Here is a 16981-nt window from a genome sequence, read left to right as displayed (position 1 = left end):
TAATGCACTTATATCTTTTTTTCATATAAGGAGATCAAAACCATACACAGTATTCCAAATATGGTCTTGCCAATGCCCAGACACCCAGATCCCTCTGTACTACCAAGATATGCTTTTGTATTCCCCCTGCCAAAGTGAACAAGTTCACATTTTCCCTCAATATAGTCCATCTGCCAAATTTTTACCCACTCACTTAACCTTCCTACATTCCTTTGCAGACTCTCTACCTCCTCTTGACAACTTACTTTTCCTTTTCATATACTTGTAGAAGCTTTTACTGTCTGTTTTATATTTCTTATTGGCTTTCTTTCATATTCCAATTTCTCCCTTTTTATTTTTTTATTAGTCACATGGTTTCTAACATTTTCCCAATCTTCTAGCCTACCACTAATCTTTGTAGGATTGTACATCTTTTCTTTCAATTTGATATGATCCTTAACTTCCTTACATAGCCAGAGATGGTGCATCCTTCTCATAGAGACCTTTCTTCTCAATTAAATATATCTTTGTTGAGAGTTATAAATACCTCCTTACCTGTCTGCCACTACTTCTCTACTATCTTGCCTAATAACCTATTCTCCTAGTCCACTTCAGCCAACTCTGTCTTCATAATATTGTAATTGCCTTATTTAAGTTTAATATTCTAGTTTCAGATCCACATTTCTCACCCTCAAACTGAATGTGAAATTCTATCATATTATGATAACTCTTACCTTGAGGATCCCTTACTCATTAATGTCATTAATAAATCATGTCTGATTATACATTACCAAGTCTAAAATAGCCTGTTCCCTAGTTGTTTCTGAATGTATTCTTCTAAGAATCTGCCCAAATACACACTATGAATTCATCCTCCAGGCTACCTTTGCCAATTTGATTCATCCAAAAGTTCTGAAGATTAAAATCCCCCATGATTATTGCAGCACCTTTCTTAAAAGTCCCCATTATTTCTTAAATTTATGCTCTGTCCTACAGTGTAGCTACTGTTAGGGAGCATACAAACTACTCTCACCGGTGACTTCTTTCCTTTGCTATTTCTTAACTCCATTCAAACTGTTTCTACATTTTGGTCCTCTGATCCAAGATCATTTCTCACTACTGCACTCAGCTCATCCTTGATTAACAGAGCTACCCAACCTCCATTTCCGTTCTTCCTGTCCTTCCGAAATGCCAAGTAACCTTGAATATTTAGGTCCCAGCCGTGGTAACTTGGCAACCATGTCGCTGTAATGAGTATCATTACATACATTTATTTCTATTTGTGCTATCAATTCATCCATCTTGTTATGAATGCTGTTGTCATGACTCACTGGGGATAGTGTGCTGTAATATCAAGCCCCACTGTTCCCCAAGCCATGACAAATGTAAAAAGTTTGACCAAACCACCAGATTGCCCCAATTCTACCTGACTGTTTAATTTAGGTTAACTGAATACAAGCACCAGGTTTGTAAACTTAATGAGTAAATAGCTGTTTATTGAACAAACTGTTGTTAACCAGTGGCAAAAAAAAAATATGAACTGCTAATTTCTAACTCTATAATCTAAGCTCTACCCCTTCTTAAATCCCTATAAAACACATATACAAGACACATAAGTCACACAAAAAATATGGATTTAAGGGTGGGATAAAACAATTCAATAGCACCGATTCCGGTGTACAGGATTCGATGGGTTGATTTTGATCGACGCTTCCAAATTCTTTTCAGTTCTTGTTGATGACATGAGGTGGTCTTCCAGCACTTTCAGTCTCTAGTTCACTGGTTGAGCTCTTGCCTTTCAATGTAACTAGCAGTGATTTTCCCCTTTGCCTCTTGACAGGGGTTTTCAGAGAGAAAGCAGGTTTTAGAGATATGAGGAGAAAAAGCCAGCTAGCTATATTATTGTGGAATTACTGGATCTTCCACACATAGGAGAAAGAGGTTTTAGGTCTTGTACCTTTCAGGTTAGGAACTGTTCTGCTGTACTAGCCTCACACTAAACCCTAGTCACCTGCTCAGGAGCCAATTAAACCATTGTTGCCAGGCAGCTCTCTTGGTCCAGGACTCCTTTCCGGCACCATCCTATCTTTCATGGCACACTCTGTTCCAGGACTGCACCATTGTTTGTATCTCTCATCCTGTTCCAGTGGGCATGTATTTCAAACTGCAGCCATTATAATTTCAATTCATAGTCCAACAGAAAATAAAAAGGTATGTTCTTTACAATAGTCCAACAGAAATACAAAAATATGTTCCTTACACTGTGTACATTACGATAATGAGACTTTAATTTTGGCCTTTTACCATTTTTCCCTACTCGGGCCTTTTTGGTGCACTCTTATGTTTGTGCACTCTGCTCCTTTCTGTCACACTCTGGTTATCATTCCTTGTATTTCTACCTTGCACTATTGCTTTGTTCGTTCCCGTTACCTTCAAATCTCCCCTCACGTGAACATGCCCCTGCCCCCACCCACTATTTAGTTTAAAGCTCCCTCTACAGGCCATTCCAACAGTACAGCTTCCTCTTTCCCAGTACTGTTTCCATTGGCTCCATGAATTAAAACCCATTTCTCCCACACCAATCTTTGAGCCATGCATTCAACTCTCTAATCTTATTTACTCAATATCAGTTTGCCTGTGGCTCCGATAGTAATCCGAGATTAATACCTTTGTGGTTCAGCTTTCTAATTTATCCCCTAGCTGCTCATACTCCCTCAGCAGAATCTCTTTTTTCATCCTAACAATGCCATTAGTACCAACATGGACCACAACTGGATCCTACCCCTCCCATTCCAAGTTCCTCTCCAGCCCCATAGAGATATCCATAACCCTGGCACCAGGTAGACAACACAGCCTTCAGGACTCACACCCTTGGCTGCAAAGAATAGTATTCTATCCCCCTAATTATACTGTCCCCTACCACAACTACCTTCCTTCTTACTCCTTCCACTTGGTTGGCTCCCTCCATCATGGTGCTGTGGTCACTTTGCTCATCCTCCCTCCAGTCCCTGCTTTCATCCACACAAGTAAGAACCTCGTACCTGTCGGAAAAATGGAAGGGCTCAGGCTTCTCCATTGCTACCTTTTGGATTCCCATACATGTCTCTCTTGCAGTCAGACCCTCCCGTACCTGACCATGGACCAAATCTGAAGTACCTGACCTAAGGGTCTCCTGGAGCAAAGTTTGCAGTTAACTTTCCTCCTCCCCAATGCATAGCATTTTCCAAAGCTCAGACTCCAGCTCATCATCATCTCCAAGCTAAAGGTTCTCAAGCCACAGACACCTACTGCAGATGCGGTTGCCGTGGATTACACAGGTGCCCATCAGCTCCCACTTGCTACAGCTGCAACACATCACCTGCCTTGTCATCTTTATTGGGTTTTATTTAACTAATTAGGCTTCAAGTTCAGAAATATCACTCAACGGTTATCCGTAGCTATTATTATAGAATTTATAATTAATACAATACTTATATTTCCCCAGTAGCAATTGAAACTACTGTCCCAATTGAGAGAAGAAAAAACTTATAACTCAGCAACTAATCACCTACGTGCTCACCTAATTAATGCGATGGGACTTCAGCTCTCATTTCTCGCTGCCTCCATTAAGGCAGAGCAGGAACAAGCACCTGGTGGAGGAGACAACGTCTAAGATGATGCTCCATGTCTATGGTTGAGACCTACTTGCTCTGATCATTTGCATAAGAACCATTGAAAATTCCTTCATCAACACGGAAAAGTCATGGAATTTTATTTTACTAAAGGTGCAGGAACCCTGCTTCCACATTTTCTGGGGCAAAGATATCATGATGATTTTTATAATTATAGCCTTGTATCTTTCACATTGTACATTAATTAACATCCCAAATCCTTGCTGTGCACATTGATGCACACATTGCTTCCCAAAAAGATTTTCCCAACCCGATGCTACTGACCATTTTTTCTGAGATCTTATAATCCTATCTGATATAGAAATGGGCAGCGCAGCATCTCCTGCCTAACTCCAGCAAACGGAGTAGAGTTGGGGAAGGAGAGGACATGCCCCCATATTACAACAGTAGCTGTTTATCCTGCTATGTATTTAAAGGCCTAGTCTTTTAATGAATGAATGTGGGTTAGTGAATGGGTGAGTGAGTGAGTGGGTAGGTGGATGAGCGAGTAGTCAGGTTGGGGGGGGTGATCGGCGGTTGTAGTTGGATAGGTTTGTGGGGTAGTCAGTAATTAGGTGGGGTGTAGTCGGGTTGAGTTGGGGGTGATGATTGTGGGGTTCGGTGGTGGACTTACTTAGCTGTCAGACCAGGTTTTAAACTGTCTAACATTTCCTGGGTAACTATCTAGGTAAGTCACACATATCTAACTCAAGTCTGTGCCCTAAGCTCAGGGTCGGAGACATTCGGACAGAGTCCCAGGCAGCAGGGAATTACCCATCAGAAGTTTAACCTTTCTAGGCAATTCCCATGTATATCCGCACATCAGGACTTCTACAGAGTCCTGATGCACATCATCTGTTCGTATACTGTTCCCCAATGATCCAAAGACGGGAAGATTTGGACCGTTAGCATTATGGAGGGGCAATAGCTATTTTCTTAAGATGCGGGACTTACATTGTAGATAGCATTATTAATATTTTACATTTATTTAAATTATTTTATATTTATTTAAATTATAGTCATTGACTTTTGTTGAACTTTACAGAACTTGAATGATTAAGTGCATGTCTGAAATTGCATTGATAATTCTCTTGCTGGTTTCTTGTAGAAACAAGGGTTGAAAGTTGTCAGAACACTTGTGGACTAATGTTAGGTCATAGAATATCTCATGCCACCTTCTGGTCAGAAGTATATTTCAAAGTTTTGTATGTTTTTGTAACTGAATCACTGCAGCTTCAATTTGATTTATCTGGTATCCTTGTGATACCAGATTTGATTTATTTTTGGTTTACCTTTGTGTACCGTGGATAAGCGCTTAATTAGCACCTTTATCCATCAAACCACTTTTGAAGCAAAAAGTAAAACTCTATTCTTGAATTGGATTATAAGGGCACCTCGGTAGTAATTGGAAATATAAAACGCTCCAATGCTGAATGGTGACATGTTGTCTAGAAAGCTACCTGGGCTTTCAGCCAACCACTATGTAGGATTTCAAATAAATTTGTTTACAAGAAAGTGACAATGAGGCACAATTTCTAGTTTCATAGCTACTTTATACCTGTTAATTCAGGGCTAGTTTCCTTTTTACTCATCTCACAACAGCTGTTGATAAGCAGAATTTTGTTGTAACTTTGCATTTTATGTTGTGTGAAAGAGATACAGATTTTATTGTTGCTTGCCAAGGGTTGACTGGCTTTGAGTAAGTACAGCTTGCTAGTGACTATCAGGCTGTTCACAGCTCATTCTGAAAAGAACAGAATGTGTATCCCTTATTAGCTGGAGATGCACCATTCAAGATTTATGTGTTATGTAGCCTTGAGCATCATTGTATCATAATGCAGAATGAGAGGTGCATGTTCACTTTCACCCCTTCATTGAGCTTCTGATCTCAGCTAGACTGCTGTGGAGTTTGAAGGCACTCTTTCACAAAGGAGGAGTGGAAATTGGAAACTCTGAGCCCGTTTTGCTTCAGGAGGTGCATGACCTGGTAGGACTGGAAAGGGAAGAAAGTTGGAGGGAGCGTGGGATGACTATCTTTCAGATGTATACATGAAGATTGTGATTATTGGAGTGTCTCATAATGCAATAGGTTTGGAACAATTGACCTTTCACTCCTGATGAATAGATTCAAATCAGCCTAAACTTAATTGAGCCAAATCCCCTATGGCAGATGGCTGAAAAATTTAAAATATTTAAAAGTGAGGATCTTAATTTTTTCCTGACGTGTTTGAGGCCGCAACACATAACTCCCCATACTAATTATCAATCTCATTCACATGCTTAGTGAGGGAAATGGAATCTTAGTGAATTCCATTTTGTATGGTTAGTGAGGGAAATGAAAACATTCGTAGAGCAGAAATTGCTGTTCTAGAGTCAGAACTGAGATGCCATGCTAGTGACATCTACCTGCTCTTTGGGAAGCATATTGAAAATTTAATAGAACTGTAATTTTGTGTGTATCTTATCTAAATGCTGCCCTATTTTTGTTTCCTTTTGCAAATCTGGAAATTTAAAAGTTGAAGGAAAGTCAGAAGAAAACCTTTGATGAAACTCAATTTTTTGTAAAAGAAAACAAAGGTCTCTCCATAACTTTGACATTTTGAAAAAAGAAGTTTTCTTGTTGACCTGGAAACCTAATATCTTGCTCCCTATATCATTGCTCTACTGTTTGTAATGGACCTGCCCAGGGGCATGCTAGAACAACCCCAGTATCAATGATTTAATATTTGATCATCTATCCCCCTTAGAGGAGCAAGGTATGGGGCAATTGTGTCAAACCAGTCTGTTAGCTGCTTCGGAGCTGTCCAACTCCAATGGCTGAATTTTACAGCCCGGTCACGGTGGGGGCAGGGCCGCAAATGTGGTAAGCTGTTCAAGAGTCCATTGAGTTTGGCGGGACTGTAAAATTCCGCTGGTGTAAAATTCTGCCCCAAGTGACCAAGATGGGAAAGCTTCAGAGCAGCTGTATGACATGTTTTGATGTTACAGTCCCTCTTCCACCTGCACACCCTGCATTTGCAGTGAAGCCACTTATAGACACACAACTTATGTTAGCAGACCATCTGAGCAGAGAGGGAAAGATTTTCTGAAAGAAGGAACCTCACCTGAAGCGGGTTTCCAACACCAGACTTTAACTTCAAATTATCCGCAGTATAAAGAGAAAAAGATTTTCACCAGCATCATCATTGCAATGTAGATGCACCCTTAATAAAATTGAAGTATTTTGATTTTTAAAAATGTGTCAAAGAAATTCATGGCAAGGCCTATTATTTTCAACTGTAAAAGGAGAAGCTCAAAAACAGAAATTAGCTCCTAAGGAATTTCTTTCCTTTTATGTTGAGCAGTGACCAAGGAGGAAGTGGAATCAAAAGGGGATGTGTAAAATAATGCTTAATGTTTTGTTACAAACCTGCATAGTTTTGGAGAAATTTCCTCCAAAAGAATCTGGGTTGGATCTAAATCATTGTACCTCCAATTTCCACCCAGCTATCTTTTTGAAATTGCTACCAGTTTTAAGCAATTTTAATCAACAATTCAGTAGCCAGTACTATTGCAAGTTGAAGGATTAAGCACACCATATTTAAACAATAAACAATGTCTGGAGCCCTCAGATAATTTCAGGCCAATCAAGAATATAACAAAAAAAACTATCTTTCAAATAAAGTGAAAATGTTTGTAACAATGTTGGCCTACGAGATGGTTTATTCAGAGGCACTCTGATCTAAGAACTTGTCATTTGGTAATGCATAACTTGCATATTGCTGAAAAAAGAGACATTTTTTGTTGAAGCTTTTTGTCTTGCACTCATCAGGACATTTCGCAAGATTACAAATCCAAGGGAGACAACAAATTTGTACTGCATGAGAAGAGAGTGCTCATTGGTTGTCAAGTGGATTCTGGTAGAGGCATTGCCATGGAGAATGCACCAGTTGACGGTGACTGACAGTTAACTGCCAAGCATTGTTTGAAATTTAAACCAGGCACTTTAAGTCTGATTGGTCCAGACATCACCCGGAAGAATGAACCAGAAATTGGCTGTAACTTAGTTTGTTTAGCTGAAACAGCCGCAATGTGTGCACACGTTCTTTCTGTCTGCAAAGACAGCATATCTGAATGTATATCACTGTATATCTCGCAACCTCATGAATAGGCCTAAGGCCATCACTCTCGGCCCTGAAAAGTGCCCAATCCACGTCAGATTACCGTGGAAGGGCAAGGTATCTCAAAATTGGAGCGAGAGGTGAAGCTATCTATTTCATGCTGCTACTATGCAGTGGCAACACAAGTGGTATTCGCCACTAACAGGATGCTACCGTCAAGCCAAAAAGGAATTCTGCCTATCACACAAATGAGGAATGTGTTATATGAATTTCAGTGCCAGTGTGTTGCAAGGTATGAAGGCCATACATCCCAAAAACTGGCGGATCATATCAAACAGCATGTACCTTTCACTGTTTGCAGCAGGCAAGATACAGACTGTACCCAACCAGCCCATACTTGCAAAATTCAAAACACAGTGCCCAACATTAGATGTGATTTCGCAATTGGACAACATTTGCTAAATAATCCTCATTGTGCGAAGAATTATGCTGACAACCAATTTAAGATTGTCAGTCAGGCTCACAGTGTGGTGCACTTGTGTGTACTGGAAGCTACATATATTAATATACAGGGCTTTGTTCTTTGTAGACAGAAAGAATATGTACACACATTTCAGCTAAACAAAATAAGTGACAGCCATTTTCTGGTTCACTCCTCAGGGCAATACCTTTACCAATCAGAGATAAGCTACCTGGTTTAAATTTCAAACAATGTTTTGCAGTTAACTGTCAGTCATCATCAACTGGTGCATTCCCTATGGCAATGCCTCTACCAATCAGAGTCCACTTGCCAACCAATCAGCACTCTCTTCTCATACAGTGTAAATTTGTTGTCTCCCTTGGATTTGTAATCTTGTGAAATATCCTGATGAGTGCAAGGTGAAAAGTTTTGACAAAAATGTCTTTTTTTCAGCAATGTTCATGATCTAAGAACATAAGAAATAGGAGCAGCAGTAGACCATTCAACCCATCAAGACTGCTGCGCCATTCAATAAGTTTGTGGCTCTTTTATTGTGGTCTTAACTCCACTTTCCTTCCTGTCCATCCCTCCACCCCCACCACCCACAACCCTTGATTCCCTTGCAGTTCCAAAATCTGATTAATGCAGCCTTGAATATATTCTAATGAGCAGTGGAGGCTGGATCATTGAATATATTCAAGGCTAAATTAGACAGATTTTTGATCTACAGGGGAGTCAAGCATTATGGTGAGGCAGGCAGGAAAGTGGAGTTGGGTCACAATCGGATCAGCCAGTTCTTATCTGTTTAAATATGTGTTTAAATTTTCTTATTTTTAACACAACTAATGAGTCAGTGTAACAGTACATAATTTGTTCTCATTTTTCCAGTTGTGTGTTATACTGGAGCCAATGCAAGAACTGATGTCCAGGCACAAAACATACAATATCAGCCCAAGAGACTGTCTGAAAACCTGCTTATTCCAGAAATGGCAGCGAATGGTGGCACCTCCAGGTAGGCTGACAATGTACCTTATTTAATTAAATATGTATTCACAGATAGTTAGAGGAGAATAGTCTCAATGAAGTTAGACAGTGTTCCAAGAGTACATTTTTTCAGTTCCTCACAGCTAACACAGTATCAAAGTTATTAAAGAACCACTATCTTTCCAGAAACCCAGTATAGTTATATAATACACACTTGTGTCTCCACATTACATCCTCAGTAGCACAGGTTGTTACATTACAAAAGGCCAGTGGTGAAAAATAGTATTAGAGACAGTCTACTATTTATTTACAGAGTGAAACATTATAAGCATACACCTCCTAACTCAACTACCATCCTAGTTTCAGTGAGTGTCTCTTGGTTCGCGTGAAACCCCAATTAATGCCTTCCTCCTGCAAATAATTAAATACAATTGATATACACTTGCCACAGGTAAACATGCTGTAGTGGTTATATGAGCTACATTACACACTTGAAGTGATGAAGTAATCTAGAAAATTGCTGTGATATTCATGGTTATATATCATTGCAGGTTTTAAGAGTTGCACAGTACATGTCAGAAAACATGATTTGTTTCCTGCAATTATAAAAATGATCTGCCTTCTCTCCATATGTGTCAACGGTAGCTCAGTTGGTACACTCTCTCCTCTGAGTCAGAAGGTTTTGGGGGCAAGTCCCATTCCAGAAATTGGAGCATAAAATCTAGATTGACTTTCTAATGCAGAAGTGATGGACTACTGCACTGGCAGAGGTGTCAGCTTTCAAATGAGACGTTAAACTAAGGCCCAGTCTTTTTTCTCAAGTGGACGTGAAAGATCCCATGGTAGTATTTTAAGGATGAGTAGAGGAGTCATATCTGCCATGTCCCCAATTATATCCCCAATTTTTATCCCTCAATTAACATCACTAAAACAAATTATTTGGTCATTATGACATTTCTGTTTGTGGGAGCTGGGTGTGCATAAAGTGACTGCCACACTTCCTACATTATAGCAGTGACTACATTTCAAAGTACTTCATTGGCTGCAAAGCACTTCAAAATGCCTTGAGGTCAGGAAAGGAGCTACAGAAATGCAAGTTTGTCTATACTTGCGCAGGCTGTACTTTTTCCAATAATCAGCAAAGTATCTTCACATATCAAATGCTTCTCAGTGTTTTTTAAAATGGGAAGAAAAGAGAAAAACTCTTTCCTTCTCATTTTATAGAGAAGTAGTAATGGACTTACCAGATATTGCTTCAACCCATAGAGACCCTCAATTCGTGACTCCTTTTGTACTTGGCTACCCTAGTGATAACAAATACAAGCTATTGCTAATTTGAATTTGCTTAATTTGGATTATCTGTTGATTCAGTTGAAGTCATTGCAAATGTAATGTGCCCTGCATTGTTCTATTAAAATTGATTAATTTGTACCTCTGAATGTTCAATTTAAAAAAAAAATAAACAACTATGATGACCATGAATGCACTATCGATTGTTGTAAGAACCCATCTGGTTCACTAATGTTCTTTAGGGAAGGAAATCTGCTGCCCTTACCTGGCCTGGCCTACATGTGACTCCAGGCCCACAGCTCTTAAATGCTCTCTGAAATGGCCTAGCAAGCCACTCAGTTGTATCAAACTGCTGCAAAGTCTCAAAAAAGGAATGAAACTAGACGGACGTCCCAACATTAACATAGGCACCGGAAACGATGGCGGCAAACTTAGCCCTGTCAACCCTGCAAAGTCCTCCTTACTAACATCTGGAGGCTAGTGCTGCAATTGGGAACTGTCAAGCAACAGCCTGACATAGTCATGCTCACGGAATCACATCTTACAGGAAATATCCAAGACATCACCATCACCATCCCTGGGTATGTCCTGTCCCACTGACAGAGGTGACGGCACAGTGGTATATAGTCAGGAGGAGTTGCCCTGGGAGTCCTCACGGACCCCATGAAGTCTCAAGGAACCCATGAAGCTTCATGGCATCAAACATGGGCAAGGAACTCTCCTGCTGATTACCACGTATCGTCCTCCATCAGCTGATGAACAATTGCTTTTCCATGTTGAACATCACTTGGAGGAAGCACCGAGAGTGGCAAGGGCATAGAATGTACTCTGGGTGGGGGACTTCTGGGTCTGGAGTCACATGTAGGCCAGACCAGGTAAGGGCAGCAGATTTCCTTCCCTAAAGGACATTAGTGAACCAGATGGGTTCTTACAACAATCGACAGTGCATTCATGGTCATCATAGACTTTAATTCCAGATTTTTATTGAATTCAAATTCCATCATCGGCTCTTGAATGTCCCTATACAGCCTTCCATCATTAATTCAAAGTTGTTTATTTTTTTTTAAAGTGAACATTCAGAGATACAAATTAATCAGTCTTCAGCCAATTCGATTCACTCCACTTGACATCAAGAGATGGCTGAAGGCACTTGATAGTGCAAAGGCTGTGGGGCCTGACAATATTCTGGCAATAGTACTGGAGACTTGTGCTTCAGAACATTCCACGCCCTTAGCCAAACTATTCAATTACAGCTACAACACTGGCATCTACCTGGCTATATGGAAAATTACCCAGTATGTTCTGTACACATCACCAAGAGTGAATTGGTAGTAGCACGACTGATTGAGCTGTCCGAGTCCTAAAGGACAAAGCTGCTTGACTGGGTCTGCGGCAGGTGGTGAAGGAACCAACAAGAGGGAAAAACATACTTGACCTCATCCTCACCAACCTGCCTGCCGCAGATGCATCTGTCCATGACAGTGTCGGTAGGAGTGACCACTGCACAGTTGTTGTGGAGACAAAGTCCCACCTTCGCACTGGGGATATCCACCATCATGTTGTGTGGCACCACCACTATGCTAAAAGGGATAGATTTCGAACAAACATAGCAGCTCAAGACTGGGCATCCATGAGGTGCTGTGGCCATCAGCAGCAGCAGAATTGTACTCGAACACAATCTGTAGCCTTATGACATATCTCCCACTCTACCATTACCACCAAGCCTAGGGATCAATCCTGGTTCAATGAAGAATGCAGGAGGGCATGCCAGGAACAGCACCAGGCATACATAAAAATGAGGTGTCAACCTGGTGAAGCCATAACACAGGACTATTTGCGTGCCAAACAGCATAAGCAGCAAGTGATAGACAGAGCCAAGCAATCCCACAACCAACAGATCAGATCTAAGTTCTACATTCCTGCCACATCCAGTCATGAATGGTGGTGGACAATTAAATAACTCACTGGAGGAGGAGGCTCCACAAACATCTCCAACCTCAATGATGGCGGAGTCCAGCACAGCAGTGCAAAAGATAAGGCTAAAGCATTTGCGACAATCTTCAGCCAGAAGTGCCGAGTGGACGATCCATCTTGGCCTCCTCCGGAGGTCCCCAGCATCACAGATGCCAGTCTTCAGCCAATTCGATTCACTCCACGTGACATCAAGAAATGGCTGAAGGCACTTGATAATGCAAAGGCTATGGGGCCTGACAATATTCTGGCAATAGTACTGGAGACTTGTGCTTCAGAACATTCATTGCCCTTAGCCAAACTATTCAATACAGCTACAACACTGGCATCTACCTGGCTATATGGAAAATTGCCCACTATGATCTGGACAAAAAGCAGGACAAATCCAACCCGGCCAATTACTGCTCCCTCAGTCTACTCTCGATCATCGGTAAAGTAATGGACGGGATCATCATCAGCACCATTCGCGACTCCTCAAATACTGAAGTAGTCCGTGTCCAAATGCAGCAAGACCAGGACAATATCCAGGCTTGGGCTGACAAATGGCAAGTAAAATTCGCGCAGAACAAGTGCCAGGCAATGACCATCTCCAACAAGAGAGAATCTAACCATCGTCTCTTGACGTTCAGTGGCATTACCATCACTGACTCCCCCACTATCAACATCCTGGGGGTTACCAATGACCAGAAACTGAACTGGATAGCCATATAAGTACTGTGGCTAGGTCAGAGGTTAGGAATCCTGCAACGAGTAACTCACCTCCTGATTCCCCAAAACTTGTCCACCATCTACAAAGCACAAGTCAAGAGTGTGATAGAATACTCCCCACTTGCCTGGATGAGTGGCAGCTCCCACAACACTCAAGAAGCTTGACACCGTCAAGGACAAAGCAGCCTGCTTGACTGGCAGCACATCCACAAACATTCACTCTGTCCAACACTGACGGTAGCAGCAGTGTGTACCATCTACAAGATGCATTGCAGCAATTCACCAAGGCTGCTTAGGCAGCACCTTCCAAACCCACAACCTCTACCACCTGGAAGGACAAGAACAGCAGATAGATGGGAACACCACCACCTGGAAGTTCCCCTCCAAGTCACTCACCATCCTGATTTGGAAATATATCACCTTTCCTTCACTGTCACTGGGAAAAAATCCTGGAATTCCTTTTCTAATAGTACTGTGGGTGTACCTACACCACATGGACTGCAGTGGTTTAAGAAGGCAGCTCACCACCACCTTTTTAAGGGCAACTAGGTATGGGCAATAAATGCTGGCCCAACCAGTGAAGCCCACACCCCGTGAATGAAAATAAAACTGGCCTGAGCCAACCCAGAGTTGCCTGAACCCAGAAACCACAGTGGTCTGAAGTTGCACATACCCTGTTGATTGCAATACATCCCACCAGGATAGTCCCATGAAATATGTTACATTTTCAAAGAAGTATTTCTTTGGTAAGAATAATTTCGCAGCATAAAATGGAAGGATATTTTAAATAAATCATCCCTCTACATTTTGCAACCTTGAATTAATTGTACATTTATTTCCTAAATCCTCCACAGAGGTTAACATGCTGATTAGGTCTGCCATTGGTGCACTTTAGATTTGACACTAAAACATCCAACTCCTAGATCTGACCCTGTAGATTCTTTTTTTGAAGAAAATTGGGTCCAGGGAGTGCCCAAAATAAAATCTCACAGCCCACCCCAGAAAATACTGTAAAACTGACCAATCCAATTAGGAGAGTTTTTAAATTAAATCTTTGAATTATGATCATATATGTATTTATCTAAATACATATATTAACAAATAAAAACTGAGGGAGGTAAATAAATACTCAACACACAAACTAAAAGCAGCTGCACAAATATTCAAAGGTAACAATTAACTGGAAATTATTTGGTTGTAAATCACATGAGGTTCATGTGAAGTCATCCAGGTAAAACTGAACAAATCTCTATTCAGGATATGTAGGATTTTTGCTGGACCAAGCATTTAGTAAATGCACTGGTAATTTTGCTATCAGCTTCTTTGTATGCTGCAGTACCACAGCTGCAGCTTTAAATGACATCTTACACTCCTGTTACAGTTTAAATTTGGTATCAAAGTTGCTGTGATATTTCTTTGAGTTTGTTGACAGATTCATTGTGTTACAACATCAAATTTGTAAGCCTAGGAATTTTATGGTTTATTGCTGCCAAAATCAAAATTGTCCCATTTAACTAGGTATTCTGGTGCTGCAGTAATGGTTTGTCAGTTTCAGAACAGTGCCCCACAAACTGATGTGAGACACTTAGTGTGGGTCAGTTTACTCACCAGCACAAGTCCAACTCCTCTTAGGCCAGGAGACCATGTTAGTAAGTAAATTGTCGTGTGTATGACCATGTGAAGTAAACTATACAAGTTGCTGATTACTTCAGTTTCCTCCCAGACTGCTTGAGGCAAGCAGAATATGCTGACAAATAGCCAGTTTAACATGTAATCTGGTGTTGTGAGTAAATTAAGGCTATTTAATGAGCATTAGAGTATAAAGGACTTCATGCTTAAAAAAAAGATAATTTTTTTAAATCAAAAATTAAAAACAGAAAATGCTGGAAATACTCAGCAGGTCTGGCAGCGTCTGTGGAGAGAGAAACAGAGTTAATGTTTCAGATCTGTAACCTTTCATCAAGGCAAAATCAAGAGACTTGAAAATTTGACAATTTTTATTCACTTGCAAATTTGCAAGACTCCACTCCAAGCACAATGCCTTGCTGAACAGAATCATGGATTAGAGAACTGGTCACAAAGGCCAGTATATCCCATTTTCCCACCAATAAAATCAGTGATCAAAATATCAGGAGCATCACAAATCATCCCTGCTGACTTCTCGATTCTCTAATTAGTGCTCCAATTGAGAGATAATCAAACCAAAATCATTCTTGCAGCTTTAGGGTTATAGTGCATTTGGTAATATGAAAGAAGCCTGATGTTTCTGTAATTCTTTGGTAATGTAGTGTCTCTAGTCTGTAGTACAAGGGCTGATACTAATCGTTTTTAGTTATGTATTGCCTTCAGAGTGCTGGAAGATTGGCCATTGTTACACTCTTTATATAATTTATGTAACTGCAGAATAAATCTATATTATTGAAAGCAGTTAGTTTGTGAACTATTCTCATCGTGTTTTCATCTTATATCTGCAAGTGTGAAGAAGATGTAGTAATTTGAGAACTGTATAATCTTACAATACAACAAGTGACACAGTGTCTCAGCACATTGGAGTCACAATGGTGGTGGGATGAAAGGTGTAATCTCCCACGTTGCCTGGTTTCCGATCTCAGCCGTGCTGTCTTGGGAAGGAGCTGAGCAGAGGGTAGATGCCTCCCCACAGAAGGGGAGGTAAAATTGGAGGCACTGTCTGTGGTCCCCTAGCCATTCTTGTGCTCCTCCACGTGTCAGGCTCAGAATGGCACTGGCAGAGGCTGCAAACAGATCACTTGCCTGCCCTTTTGGCCATGGAGGTAAGTGGTTTAGAGGAACCCGGGGGACTGAGGAGAAAAATGGAGGAAATTCATTCTCTCACAAAAATTACAAAAAATTATATAATATATACTATATCGTATATGAACCAGTAAAACCGCTGAAAGTAACAACCATGTAAGAGTAAAATACCTGTCCCGTGATGCTGTAATCCTTCAGGTCGAACCTCACAATCAGCTGTTATACCCTTTCTCCTACGTCACACCGCCTCAACCCCACAACCTCGCTCAGCGCGCCCAGCGCATAACGGTAAGAAAACAAAGTTTAATTACTTTTTAAGTCATTCGAAGTATATATTATATAAAATAATAAAGATGGGGAGGAAATAATGAGGCTATTCCAATCTTGGGGGGTTCAGATGGTTTACACAGTCCTGATAACAGCATCTAGATCCCATGATTTGGACCACAGCCTTGAAAAGGCCTATTCCATATCGATTAATCTACACATAACTAATCGTTGACCCATGCTATATATGAAGGAAGATTTTGTCTGGTCACTATGTGTTAGCAACATAAAGAGAAAGGGAACGTTTCCTATGTTTCCACTTCTAATGAAGTTGCAAAAGCGTTCTAAAAGAACGTGTTTAGACTTTTGCTAGAAATAGCGATTAGAGAAAATCTTTGCCTTATGTTTGTTGTAAGGTGTTGGGCATAGTTAGGTAGCTCTTTTAAGGTATTTGTAGTCTTAGGTAGTTCAAAAGTAAGTATTTATTAACTACTAGAAACTATATATATAGGTACAGTAAAGGTCCAAGCTAGGAGCTGTCTCCATGCTTGCTTCTACTCATGGCTCTGTCCAACACTACACTGACCCCTAGGTGTGGGTCATGTGCTCTCTTACATCACTGTGTGGGCGGTATTGTACTCAGTCCCACCTTTACCCTTTGTGTGCCAGACCTTTAAACAACAATGTTTACGCCATTACTATTGTACAGCAACTGGAGGAAACCTCCTGTAGTTGGCTCTGGACCAATGGTACTCATTTCATATTCCTGTGGTTCCACGTTCAAGACTCAGTTTTGGCAG

General features: G+C 40.8%; 1 protein-coding gene across 8 annotated transcripts in view; it reads left to right on the top strand.

Moving 5' to 3' along the window:
- LOC121280429 (LIM domain-binding protein 2) overlaps window positions 1-16981 on the top strand; it is a 330324-nt gene that overhangs the window by 283970 nt on the left and 29373 nt on the right. For 5 of the 8 annotated variants that reach the window (XM_041192450.1, XM_041192771.1, XM_041192536.1 and 2 more), the window contains 2 exons: window positions 9078-9201; window positions 16113-16202. In XM_041192450.1, the coding sequence (XP_041048384.1) occupies window positions 9078-9201; window positions 16113-16202 (214 nt within the window). The remainder of the gene's footprint in view (window positions 1-9077; window positions 9202-16112; window positions 16203-16981) is intronic. The other 3 variants (XM_041192706.1, XM_041192886.1, XM_041192969.1) reach the window with 1 other exon arrangement.

Source organism: Carcharodon carcharias, chromosome 1 (genome assembly GCF_017639515.1).
Source record: "Carcharodon carcharias isolate sCarCar2 chromosome 1, sCarCar2.pri, whole genome shotgun sequence".
In the NCBI taxonomy this organism is placed as follows: domain Eukaryota; kingdom Metazoa; phylum Chordata; class Chondrichthyes; order Lamniformes; family Lamnidae; genus Carcharodon; species Carcharodon carcharias.
This window is presented reverse-complemented; position numbering and strand designations above follow the sequence as displayed.